The 14,267-nt window shown below is 42.7% G+C and overlaps 1 protein-coding gene across 1 annotated transcript in view; it reads right to left on the minus strand.

Moving 5' to 3' along the window:
• The window catches only part of LOC132382754 (glutamate receptor ionotropic, NMDA 2B-like), a 332,180-nt gene that overhangs the window by 44,758 nt on the left and 273,155 nt on the right, over positions 1-14,267 (minus strand). Inside the window, exons 4-7 of the mRNA XM_059953212.1 lie at positions 13,774-13,979; positions 6,055-6,223; positions 4,225-4,378; positions 397-522 (exon numbers count right to left, since the gene is read on the minus strand). Of these exons, the coding sequence (XP_059809195.1) occupies positions 397-522; positions 4,225-4,378; positions 6,055-6,223; positions 13,774-13,979 (655 nt within the window). The remainder of the gene's footprint in view (positions 1-396; positions 523-4,224; positions 4,379-6,054; positions 6,224-13,773; positions 13,980-14,267) is intronic.

A 14,267-nucleotide genomic window follows, 5' to 3' on the forward strand; every position in this document is an offset into this window, starting at 1 on the left:
CCAGATAAAGAGCAATTTCTTTAGCCTGAGAGTGGTGAATTTGAGGAATTCATTGTGGATGTGGAGGCCAAGTCATTTAAAGTGGGGGTTGATAGGTTCTTGATTAGGCTGGCCGTCAAAGATTATGAGGAGAAGGCAGGAGAATGGGGTTGAGGGGGAAAGTAAATCAGACTTGATGGGCCGAATGGCCTAATTCCACTCATGGGTCTTATGGTCTTATTACATTTTGAATGACCTGCAAAGATGTGTAATGAACTCCAACACAATGAAACAGCAGTGGAGGTCACGGGTCCACCACACTAACAGAGACCAATAACTTCATTAAGCTCTGCATCCAATGCATAGTGGGCAGAGGAGGAATGGACAAGAGTGTGTAGTGTGAAAGCATCAGCCTACCTCTTCCATCAGCCAAGCACCGGTTATATCCCACAGGGCTGAAGTACTCAAAGACAAAGACTGCGACAGCCGAGACAATCAGAAGCATCACGAACATCATCACCCAGACGTCAGCACTGAACGGCTCTGTAACAGACCAAAATAAGGTGGTGAAAGTCCATAACTTAATCAGGGTCAGGTTTATTATCTCTGGCATTTCTCTTTTCTTGTAATTTATTTTTTATTGAAGTTCATCATCAGAGAAACATTTCCATAAGATGCATTTCAGATACTATACATATAGTAATTTGTTATTTTGTGGCAGCAGTACAGAGCAATTTCCAAAAAAAAGCTATAAATTATAAAATGGAATATTTGTATATATAAAGAAATAAATTAGATAAGTAGTGCGAAAATTAGTGTTCATGAGTTCATTGTCCATTCAGAAATCTAATGGCATTACCTACGTTACCTCCAAGAGAACCTCAATTCTTGCCATGGTTTGAAGGCTTGTGTGCCTTTATCACCTGGAGAGCTACTCTGGCTGGAGTCAGGGCTTGATGCTTTGGCTCTTGGTAGGGTCACCCATGCCAAACAGGTCAAAGGGCAGAGGACAGACTAAGAGTGGGCCACCAGTCTTTCAGGTTCAGTTCAGCTCAAGGCTAACATACCCGACTGGTAAGACAAAATTGTTATGGAAACAGCAATGAAGAATCCTTCTACATCTGAGTGGCCAACGGCAGACGGAAATGGAAGATTTCAATTGCTGCCCTAAACACCAGCAGATAGTGGTATGGAGAGTAAATAAATAAATACCCACATTAACCTTTCACGATGCCCCACTGTCACTAGAATGTCACTTTCACTAGTATTGAATAATGTGGAGACGAAGCATCATTTTGAAATTATTTTATCATAGGCCATGACTCTAAAGCAGAATGCAGAAACATTTCCCAACGAAATGGTGAATGGGTAGACTGTTCTGCCCTTCAGGCATTTGATTTATGTTTTTTTCTATATGATTAAGCACATTCATTTTTTATTTTGAAATGAGCAGTTTCAGATCTGTATAAGGTCACTTCCTGTTAAGTCAGGAATAAGGAAGTAGGAATGCACTTTGGCTGGCAGCAGGCCAGAGGTTCACGTTAGGAGTGAAAGAAGCTTCTACCTAAAGCCACCTTGTTGTTGTTGTTGCTTGTAAGTCGATAGTATATTGTTTAGAGTTTAATCTGGAGGTATCATTACAATTTTGCTGAAATGGAATATCATTTTCGAGTTTATTAGACACTAATCTAGATGCCAATAGTTTACACATACTATTTACCTGTAGTACTTACTTGTTGGAATTCTATAATATTTACCTGCAGGAAACTTAACTAAGTTTTTTTTTAAGTTCTTACTTAACTGTGCATATCGTGTGAAAGGAAAAAACACAGAAATTTGTTGTTTTTTCAGTTTCACTCCTTGTTCACTATGGTATGCCTTTGAGTCTGGAATAAACCCAAGGCACTAGGAGGGTATACCCTGACTCTCATGTCATTTTTGATTGGAGTTTGGCTGACTGACTAGTTGTTGTTAAAACCCAGCAAGGGCAGTACAGGCAGGAAGAGGAACATTGTAGAAGATTCTTTCCTGGGATATGGACAGTCCCAGGAAATGTGACATATCTGGTGGCACAGTAGCATAGCGTTTAACGCTTTACAGCACCAGTGATCGGAAGATTGGGGTTCAAATCCTGCCATTGTCTGAAAGGAGTTTGTTCAATTTTCCATGCGGGTTTCCCCTTGCTGCTTTGATTTCCTCCCACATTCCAAAAGACATACAGGTTAGGGTTAGAAAGTTGTGTGCATGCTATGTTGCCACTAGTAGCAAAGCAACACTTGCAGGCTTCCTCCAGCACATCCTTGGACTGGGCTGGTCACTGACATGAAGCAACACATTTCACTGTACGTTTTGATCTTTTAATGTGTACGTGACAAATAACGATAGTCTCATTTCTCTCTTTAATGGAGTCAGGGATAGGGGGAAATTGCTACTGTGGCAAATAAAACTAATCTTTAATCTCTCTTTTGAGAATAGCAGCAATCACAGCATCAGGAGTTTGAGATCTTCCTTCATTCTGAGGAGCTGGTGGGCGTTTAGGTCACTCACAAGTTGCCTAGATCTAGAGTTTCCTTTATCCATTCATGGGTTGTAGACATTGAAGATACAACCAGGATTTAATACCCCTCCCCACTTGTCTTTGGCTTGCAGAGTCATCCCAGTGAAGCTGTTGCCATGGCGCTGTTGGGTAAAGTGTTCCATGATTTAAACCAAGGCCTGTTTCCAAATTGGACTGGAAAGTGGCTTTCAATCACATTGGGCTGGTGTTCCATATTTTACTGTTTCTTACAATATGAGACTCCATTCATCTTAGGAATAAACAAGAGAACTATAATTGAAATGCATTGAGGGGTCAGGAAAAGGAATTAATTTTTTGATTGATGAGGTAATGATAACAAAGTTCAAAAGTTCAAATTAAATCTTATTATCGAAGTACATGTATGTACCACATACAACCCTGAGATTCATTTTCTTTTGGGCATACTCAACAAGTCTATAGAATAATAACTATAACAGAACTAGTGAAATATCCCCCAAATGGGGCATTTAAACAGAGTGCCATTCAACCATTCACAACAAATACAAATAAACACAATAGAATCTATGAACACAACCAGTGTGCAAAAGACAACAAACCGTGCAAATACAAAAAGAAAATACTAAATAAATAAGCGATGACCATCAAGAACATGAGGTGAAGAGTCATTGAAAGTAAGTCCATAGATTGTGGGATCAGTTCAGTGATGGGGTTGAGTGAAATTATCCCTTCTGGTTTAAGAGCCTGAAGGTTGAGGGGTAAAACTGTTCCTGAACCTGGTGGTGTGAGTCCTGAGGCTCCTCCTGATGGCAGCATTGAGAAGAGAGTATGGACTAGATAGTGGAGTTCCTTGATAATGGAATCTACTTTCCTGCATCAGCTTTCTCTGCAGAACCTCAACACCAACGATTTTCTTAAACTTTAATTTAGATATTAAGCACAGTAACAGGCCCTTCCAGCCAACAAGTTTGCACCACCCAAATCCATGTGGTGACCAATTAAGCTACTAACCCATACATCTTTGGGTCTTTGGAATGTGAAAGAAAACTGGAGCACCTGGAGGAAAACCTACATGGTCACAGGGAGAATGCTCAACCTCCTTAAAGACAGTGCTGGGAATCAAACCTGGGTTTCCAACACTGTGATTGTGTTACCCTAACAGCTACCTACCATTCTGTCCCTTCATAAATGTGAGGAGATTAATTCCCCGGAGATTGTCAGAGGACTTTTTCAGTCTTATGGTATTTATATTCTGTATGTTCACCTATTCTTTCTCACTTTTTTTCCGTGCGGCAGAAGGGGAGTTTTGGGGGTCAATATTCTTATCGCATTTTATGGGAAGGTGGGAGGTCTGGGGGGGAGTGTCGATGTTCTTGTTGCGTTTTGTGCAGGGAAGGTGGGGTTTGTGGGGGTCGGTGACCGTGTTGCAGATTTTTTTTGTGCAGGTGAGGAGGTTTTCTATTTCTCTCTGAAATGACTTCTGTGTTTTTTTTTGTTAATTTCATGGCTACCTGGAGAACAAGAATCTCAGAGTTGTATACTGCATACATACTTAGATAATAAATGGACCTTTGAACTTTTTTGAACCTCGGGTTTCTGTAGTCTGAGGCCAATAAAGATCAGGGACAGACAAAGGAAGTCTCTCTGGATACCGTACATTTCACAGAAGACGTAAGAAATATCCAGATGATCAAACGAGAGCTACTTACCCAGAAATGCAGAAGGTGATACAGTTCCGTTGCTCCGTGACACCATAACACTGATTCCAGTCTCTATGAAGGGGACTGAGAAGTCTATCACCTCTGAACGCTCTTCATTGATGGTCAGGGAGCCCACGGCCATGTGCGCCTGCTTCCGTACAACCTGGCAACAAAGAGCAAGACCGTTATTGCCACGGCAACCCTCCGGTCAAACGGCACAACCCCTCGCCTCCAGGCCAAATAAGAAGAGCACATGCACAAAGAATAAAGACATGAGTTGATCCACTGAGGTGCTCAAGATGTCTTGCAGACTTGATTACATGCCTAGACAGCAGATCATTTCTTCTGGCAGAAGAGTCTTGAACCATAAAATGAGAGCCAGAGCCCTGGGGTGATGTTAGAAGCACTTCTCCACTCAGAGAAGGGCTTCAGAGTACTGTTTTGAGCCAGTAGTACATGTGAGATGAGAGACATGAAGCCCAAAGCCAGCAAGGATCAGGTACAGATGGGACGTCACCTTGAGTACTTTATATTACATTAAGCGGCTTCACTTAGTTAATTAAGAACCTAAAGAAATTTATTGAGATGATTTTTAACCAATCAACAGTAGTTATTACCCTCCTGAAGCAGTGTAGATAACATCGCTCACTTCAACATTGAACTGACTCCCCAACCTATTAACTCACTTTCAAGGACTCTACAATTCATGTTCTCAGTATTATTTATTTATTTTTATATTGACTACTTGCACAATTTGTCCTCTTTTGCACAATAATAAAAACACGATAAATACAAATACATAAGACAGCCGATATACATAGATTGATTGTATGTCCATAAAGTGATGCCCAGCACAGGAACATCTGTATATAAGGTGACTAACAGGAAATGATAAAGTAGAGGTGGTGGGGGGTGTGGAGGTGCTGATCAGCCTCACTGTTTGGGGAAAGTCACTGTTATTGAGACTGCCATGAATGCTACATAGCCTCTTCCCTGATGGATGTGGGGCAAACAGTCATTAAGCAGAGTGGGTGAGATCCTTTGTAATATTGCTGGACATTTTCTGACACTTTTCTGTATGTACGTCTTTGGTGGCGGGTAGGCTAGTTCCAGTGATGTGGTGATGTGACCCATCTGCCTCAAGGTTATTGCAGAATTTCAACACTCAACACTGGGTTTAGACTCTCCCCTCCCCTCCAATTTGGCAATATTTTGGAAACTTTGTTTAGCTTCTTCCATAAACTCCATGGCCACTTTATTATGTACACCTGCTCATTAAAGCAAAAATCTCATCAGCCAATCATGCGGCAGAAACTCAATGCATAAAGGCATGCAGACATGGTCAAGAGGTTCAGTTGTAGTTCAGACCAAACATCAGAATGGGGAAGAAACATGATCTAAGTGACTGACTTTGACCATTGGTGTCAGATGGGGCAGTTGAGTATCTCAGGAACTGCTGGTCTCCTGGGATTTTCAACCACAACAGTGTCTAGAATTTATAGAGAATGGTGCAAGAAACAAAACAGCACGTCCAGTGAGCTGTTCTGTGGGCGAATCAGAATCAGGTTTAATATCACCAGCACGTGTCGTGATATTTATTAACTTTACTGCAGCAGTAATGAAATACATAATAAATAAATATAGAGGAAAAAACTGAATTACAATAGATATTAGAGCACTAAAGGCTCTAATACTTAACTGTTATTGCAACTTTTAAAATTCTTAACCTCCAGCTCTTTTATAAAACACCAGTTCATCTTGATGTTGACCTTGGTTTGCCCTGTTTTAGTCCAAATTTTGAATCACATTTAAGACAATTCCATTTTGTGACGAACCTACCTCTCCGACAAGCCCATTCCAAGTCCCGTTAATCTTCTTCCCATGTTTTCCATTTGTTACCAGATATAAATCATATGTGAACTTGACATACTTTGCAATTTTCTTCAGGATATCAATGCAAAATCCTTTACAGCACCGCTTGATGTACATCCCCCCTTCTGTGTCGTTACTGAAAGAAATGAAGAAAAAAAAGTTCAAAGGTTCAATATTTCACCTTACCATAGAACCATAGAACATTACAGCCCAGAAACAGGCCTTTTGGCTCTTCTTGGCTGTGCCAAACCATTTTTCTGCCTAGTCCCACTGACCTGCACCTGGACCATATCCCTCCACACACCTCTCATCCATGTACCTGTCCAAGTTTTTCTTAAATATTAAAAGTGAGCCCGCATTTACCACTTCAACTGGCAGCTCATTCCACACTCCCACCACTCTTTGTGTGAAGAAACCCCCCCATAGTTCCCTTTAAACTTTGCCCCCTTCACCCTTAACCCATGTCCTCTGTTTTTTTCTCCCCAAACTCAGTGGAAAAAGCCTGAGTTGCATTTACTCTATCTATACCCATCATAATTTTATATACCTCTATCAAATCTCCCCTCATTCTCCTACGCTCCAGGGAATAAAGTCCTAACCTATTCAACCTTTCTCTGTAACTCAGTTTCTCAAGTCCCGGCAACATCCTTGTAAACCTTCTCTGTACTTTCAACCTTAATATCTTTCCAATAATTCGGTGACCAAAACTACACACAATACTCCAAATTCGGCCTCATTAATGCCTTATACAACCTCACCATAACATTCCAACTCTTATACTCAATACTTTGATTTATAAAGGCCAATGTACCAAAAGCTCTCTTTACTACTCTATCTACCTGTGATGCCACTTTTAAGGAATTTTGTATCTGTATTCTCAGATCCCTCTGTTCTACTGCACTCCTCAGTGCCCTACCATATACCTTGTATGTTCTACCCTGGTTTTTCCTTCCAAAGTGCAATACCTCACATTTGTCTGTATTAAACTCCATCTGCCATTTTTCAGCCCTTTTTTCCAGCTGGTCCAAATCCTTCTGCAAGCTTTGAAAACCTTCCTCACTGTCCATCTTATTATCCAAGTATGTATGCAGAATACAACTCTGAGATTTGTCTTTTCCAAATAGCCATAAAATACAAAAAAATCGCATAGCAGTAGTTGAAAGAAAGACACCAACCCCTCCCCATCACGTGAAAAGAAAAACAAGCAAAAACTTGCAAACCTCAACTCCTCCCTCGCACAAAAACTAACAGATCACTCAAAGCCCCTGCCCACCAATCAGCAACAAGAAAGAATGGGTGAGAACAGAAAAAAACAGAGAACTGAACGAGGCCAATATGAAGTACAGACCAATCCATAAATCTCAGAATTTCAATAACATCTTCCAGAGCACTGGAGCGGAGTGGCCCTTCCATGGGAAGTGACACAGACCTGCAGCACCTTTGAGAGAAGTGACGAGAACCAGCGGCCCCTCTAAAGGCAGCAACCCGAACAAACTATGAAGAACAAGGCAAAGATTTCCTCCCCTTTAAACCATTCTCTTAATTCAGCTCAACGTCAGAATCCCTCACTGTTACATCACTTCCATATGTTAAATCAGCTTCAGCTATTACTTCCCTGTTTTTATTTATTTTATTTAATGATATACAGCGCAGAATAGCTTCTTCCAGCCCTTTGAGCTATGCCACCCAACAACACCAGAATTAACCCTAGCCTAATCACGGGACAATTTACAATGACCAATTAACTTACCAACCAGTAGGTCTTTGGACTGTGGGAGAAACCCACACAGTCATGGGGAGAACATACAAACTCCTTACAGACGGTGCTGGGAATTGAGCCCGGGTCACTGGTACTGTAAAATGTGCTAACCACTACGCTGCCATGCCATGTTTCTCCATGTCTAATTTCATTTTTATATGCTTCAAATGTTTTCCAACTTCTCTACTCCAGTAAGGTAACTTACTTTCTTTTTTCTCCCACACTGACTTTGATTGTTCTCTGTTTCAGAAGGGAACTATCAGAATCAAGTTTAATATCATCAGCATATGTCGTGAAATTTATTGTTTTGGGGCAGCAGTACAATATGATACATGCTAATAACAAAACTATACAATACAATAAGAGTGAGTGTGTGTGTGTGTGTGTGTGTGTACATGTACTGTATCATTCTCTGTGTGTGTATATGTATTAGTACATATAGGCACCAATGACATACTGGGGTAGGAAAGGTAAAGAGGTCCTGAAGAGAGATTTTAGGGAGCTGGATAGAAAGCTGAAAAACCGGACCTTCAGGATAATTTAAATATTTAGTGCAAAAAAGAGAGGGAAAAGTACTGAGGTAGTGTTCATGGGTTCATTGTTTATTCAGAAATCTGATGATGGAGGGTAAGAAGCTGCTCCTGAAATATTGAGTATAGGTCTTCAGGCTCCTGTGCATCCTCCATGATCGTAGCAATGGAAATAGGGCATGTCCTGGGTGGGGGGGGGGGGGGGTCCTTAATGATGGATGCCACCTTTTTGAGGCAATGCCCTTTTGAAGATGTCCTGGATCTGGGGAGGCTAGTGCCCATGATGCAGCTGACTGAGTTTGCAACTTCCTGAAGTTTCTTTCGATCCTGTGCAGTGGCCCCACCACACCAGGCGGTGATGCAGCCTGTGAGAATGCTCTCTGTGGTACACCTGTAGAAATTTATGGGTGTCCTTGGTGAAATACCAACTTTCCTCAAATAATTGTTCCTGGACCTGGTGGTGTGGGTCCCAAGGCTCCTGTACCTTCTTCCTGATGAAGAGAAGCATGACCTGGATGTGGTTCCCTGATGACAGAATCTACTTTCCTGCAGCTGAGCTCTGTCTAGATGTCCTCAATGGTGGAGAGCACTTTACCTGTAATGGACTGGGCCATATCCTCTATTCTTGTAGCAATTCCCATTCAAGGGCATTGGTGCTTCCATACCAAGCCATGATGTTAGGTTTTGCCTTGTAGGGAGTAATGGTCTGCAAACCTTGCCAGGGTTGATGTGCATCTAACTTTGTCTCTAGCTTCAATCCAAATTGCTTTTCTACTCTTGAGATAGTCTTCTGTAGGTTACACCTGAACTTGCCAGTGAGTTCTGAATCACTGGTCTTGAATACCACAGATCTAGCCTTCAGCAGACTATGAATCTCCTGGTTCATCCATGGCTTTTGAAGGCTTAGACTCATTTTTGATGAAGTTGGTGACAACTGCTGAATATTCATTTAGACCTGAAGATGAATCCCTGAATATTGTCTAGTCCACTGACTCAAAGTAGTCCTGTAAGCAGTCCTCCACCCCTCTTGACCAAACCTTCTCGGTATTCATCACAAGTGCTGTGGCCTTTAGTCTTTGACTCACAAAGATGAGAAAATCTGCAGACGCCGGAAATCCAAGCAGAACACACAAAACGCTGGAGGAACTCAGCAGGCCAGGCAGCATCTAAAAGAGTCAACAGTGGGATGGACGGTGGGCCAAAATCTTTTGACGCCTGAGTGCCTAGTGAGGCAGCCAAGGCATCTTATTTTTTTGGAGAGGGACCTCGAATCCGATAATGGGAACGTTACAGAAGTGGATCTGAACAGCTCCAAGGAAATGCACATTTATCAAGCCAACTGAAGTTTAGTGGACAATCACGAGGAAATCTGCAGATGCTGGAAATTCAAACAACAACACACACAGAATGCTGGTGGAACACAGCGGGCCAGGCAGCATCTATAGGGCGAAGCGCTGTCAGGACAAAGGGTCTCAGCCCGAAACGTCGACAGCGCTTCTCCTATAGATGCTGTCTGGCCTGCTGTGTCCTACCAGCATTTTGTGTGTGTTGTTGGTTGAAGTTTCGTGGGTTTGTGTTTAATTGGTGTGCATTTCCTACTTTTTCAAATAAACATATTTGTAAATTTTAGCCTGAAGCTAATGGTTTGGCTGTGTAACATCCATCAAAATGCCGGATGGCCAACCCATTGGGACTTGGTTCTGTGAAGAAAGTGGAACAGTTAGATTTCTGGCATGCTATTTCATCCTAATTTCAGGAGACTAAAGAGTGACCCAGAAGTATAAATGGAGATCTCAATATATAACAGCAGCAGAATGTGCAATTGTTCGGTAAAACAGACAATGGAATAAAATGTAGGGCAAAGTCCTAATGTGCCAGTTTACATGAGGTCAGTGATATGAAGCGATTTCTGGTTTAGAGCTCTAAAAAGGTTAATAATATAGACAACCATGGATCATTTCACCATAAGATATAGGAGCAGATTTTGGTCATCTGGCTCATCGAGTTGGTTCTGCCATTTTATCATGGCAGAACCATGATAAAATGGCACATTTATCCATTTTCCCTCTCAGCCCCAATCTCCTGCCTTCTCCCTGTATCCCTTCATGTCCCGACTAATCAAGAATCTATCAACCTCTGCCTTAAATATGCCCAGCAAATTCTACAGAGTCACCACTCTCTGACTGAAGAAATTCCTCCTCATCTCCGTTCTTAAAGGCCACCCCTTCTATTCTGAGGCTTTGTCCTCTGGTCTTAGACTCCCCCCACCATAGGAAACATCCTCTCCACATCCACGCTATCGAGGCCTTTCAACATTCAATAGGTTTCAATGAGGTCATCCCTCATTCTTCTGAATTCCAGTGAGTAGAGGCCCAGAGCCATCAAAAGCTCTTCATATGGTAAGTCTTTCAACCCCAGAATCATTTTCATGACCTTCCTTTGAACCATCTCCAATGACAGCACACACTTTCTTAGATAAGGGATCCAAAAAATAGAGAGAGTACAGAGAAGATTTACTAGAATGTTACCTGGGTTTCAGCACCTAAGTTACAGGGAAAGGTTGAACAAGTTAGGTCTTTATTCTTTGGAACGTAGAAGGTTGAGGGGGGAACTTGATAGAGGTTTTTTAAAATTTTGAGGGGGATAGATAAAATTGACGTGGATAGGCTTTTTCCATTAAGAGCAGGGGAGATTCCAACAAGAGGACATGAGTTGAGAGTTAGGGGGCAAAAGTTTAAGGGTAACACGAGGGGAAATTTCTTTACTCAGAGAGTGGTAGCTGTGTGGAATGAGCTTCCAGTAGAAGTGGTAGAGGCAGGTTCTGTATTGTCATTTAAAGTAAAATTGAATAGGTATATGGACAGGAAAGGAATGGAGTGTTATGGGCTGAGTGCAAGTCAGTTGGACTAGGTGGGAGTAAGCGTTCAGCATGGACTAGAAGGGCCAAGATGGCCTGTTTCCGTGCTGTAATTGTTATATGGTTAAAACTGCTCCGGGTCATTTCACCTTGAACAATGCAACAGACCCACAGAGTCTGTTGGAGCTAATTTGCAGAGGAAATTCAGCCAACTTTTCCAAGACACTGCTTACCACTAGCACCATTCTGCCATCCTTTTAGAAAAAACACCAGATTGTTCTAGAACTAAAGGTCATGGGTTAAGGATGAAAGAGAGAGTGGTGGGAACGTGGAATGAGCTACCAGTGGAATTGGTGGATGTAAATTTGGTTTTTAACATTTAAGAGAAAATTTGGATTGCTAGGTGGATGGGAGGGTTATGAAGGGCTCTGGTCTGGGTGCAGGTCAATGGGACTAGGCAGAATAATAGTTCAACATAGACTAGATGGGCTGAATGGCTGTTTCTGTGCTGTGGTGATTTATAACTCCATGACTCTATTTGGATCTGATCATTTCACTCACTTCCTAGCATATATGTAGGCCTCCGTTAGTCTTGATAGACCATGGATTTGCACCTTGGAAAGTTTCCAGGACACAAGCCTGGGCAAAGTTTTTTTTTTATGGAAGACCGACAGTTGCCCAAGCTGCAAGTCTCCCCTCTCCATGTCTCCGATGTTGTCCAAGGGAAGGGCATTAGACTTCCCAGCATATTGCAATGCTAGCATTCATTTTTACAGAATTATGAGTAAATTGCAGTGCTTTATCTAAGACAAGATGTGCAACACACACAAAACACTGGAGGAACTCAGCAAGCCAGGCAGCCTCCTGGAAAAAAGTAGAGTCGAGGTTTCAGGCTGAGACCCTTCGGCATTGGAGGGGGTCCAGTGCAGATTCATGAGAATGATCCCATGAATGAAAGGGTTAACATATGAAGAGTGTTTGCTGGCAGGAGCTGGAAGCATGGGGAGGGGGAGATCTCATTGAAACCTATCGGATACTGAAAGGCCTATGTAGAGTAACATAGAGAGGATGGTTCCTATAGTGGGGGGGGGGGGTCTAAGACCAGAGGCAACAGCCTCAGGATAGAGGGACATCCATTCAGAACAAAGATGGGGAAGAATTTCTTTAGCCAGAGGGTGGAATTCATTGCCATAGGCAGCGGCAGAGGCCAAGTCATTGGGTATATTTAAAGTGGAGGATGACAGGTTCTTGATTAGTAAGAGCGTCAAAAGTTAGGTGGGAAAGGAAGAAAAATGGGGGTTAAGAGGGATAATGAATCAGCCATGATGGAATGGTGGGGCAAACCCCAAGGGGCAAATGGCCTCATCCTGCTCATATGTCTCATGGTCTTTTCTCATTTGCCCTGCCTTTCTCTGCTGGCATAGCATTCTTTCAAGTGATATGCTTCTCCCTCACCCCGCACCCCCCCCACAACCGGCAGCCAGCCTTTAAGTGAATCCAGGGGGGGCAGGAATCTATGCATTCTGTTCCTTTCCAGGCACAACGCCACTATTTGCAATCCTGACTGGAAAGTGAGTGCACCCGAAGATTCAGAATACATTTGTACTGATAATCTGCATTGGTTGCAGAGAGATAAGGAATTCTCATAGACACATCTTGTAACACGTAATGGGAATCTAACTGCATTACAATGCCCTCGACTTGATCTATATTAAGTATCTCTATTCTACGGAAACATCATATTAATCTTTATGTAAAATCAATTTCAAAGTACATTTTATATAAATGGGTTTCTCCCTCTCGAAGTATGCACTCAGTGGCCACTTTATTAGGTACACCTGTACACCTGCTTGTTAATGCAAGTATCTGATCAGTTAATCGTGTGGCGGGAACTCAATGCATAAAAGCATGCCAACATGATCAAGAGGTTCAGTCCATCAGAATGGGGAAGAAATGTGGTCTAAATAACTTGACCATGGAATAATGGGGTGGTTTGATGGGGAGGTGCCAGATGGGGAGGTTTGATTATCTCAGAAACTGCTGATCTCCTGGGGTTTTTGCACACAACAGTCTCTAGAGTTACAGAGAATGGTGTGAATTTTTTTTAATCCAATGAGCAGCAGCTCTGTGAGCAAAATTGCCTTGTTAATGAGGGAGATCAGAGGAGGGTGACCACACTGGTTCATGTTGACAGGAAGGTGATAGTAACTCAAATAGCCACATGTAACATCAGTGGTGGGTAGAAGAGCATCCCAGAACGAACAGCACATCTAACCTTGAAGTGGGTGGGCAGAAGTCCACACAGATACCCTCAGTGGCCACTTCATGAGGTAAAGGAGGTGCATAATAAAGTGGTCACTGAGGTCCTTGCAGAAAATGTGTTGGATTTCCCCTTGATTAGCAATGAGAATAAACATCCCCCTCCCCCTACTCAACGTTGATCCTTGTGCACTTCTGCAAGGAGGTAAGAGCCCACCCTGGGTTGTTCCTCGCGTGTTAGTGCCTCTAACCCAAAGTAGGGCAAGGCAGTTGATACGTACATTTGCTTCACTTGCTTTCTGCAGGGGACGGTGTTCCTCATGCAGGTCCCGCTCAGCGAGTCCACATCCTCCACGATGACAAAGGGCGCCTCCTCCAACGTGACAATGCTCAGGTGGTCGTCCTCCTCTTCTGACTCTGAGAACAAGTAGTACCGCGGCCAGACGTGGTATTTCATGGTCAGTCGTTTCGCCTCCCACTTCCCGACCTGCACACAAGCAAGAAAAACACAGTCAGTTGATCACGGGACGCAGAAGTATGAATTGGCCCTGCCAAACCCATTTTGGGAAGGATGTGGATACTCTGAAAGATGTGGATAGAGAAAGCAGGATCTCCCAGTGGCCACACATTTTAATTCCACGTCCCATTCCCATTCTGATATGTCTGTCCATGGCCTCCTCTACTGTCAAGATGAAGCCACACTCACCTTATATACTGGCTGGGTAGCCTCCAACCTGATGGCATGAACTTCTCTAACTTCTCTAACTTCTGTTAA

The sequence above is a fragment of the Hypanus sabinus genome, chromosome 29, assembly GCF_030144855.1.
Source record: "Hypanus sabinus isolate sHypSab1 chromosome 29, sHypSab1.hap1, whole genome shotgun sequence".
NCBI lineage: Eukaryota > Metazoa > Chordata > Chondrichthyes > Myliobatiformes > Dasyatidae > Hypanus > Hypanus sabinus.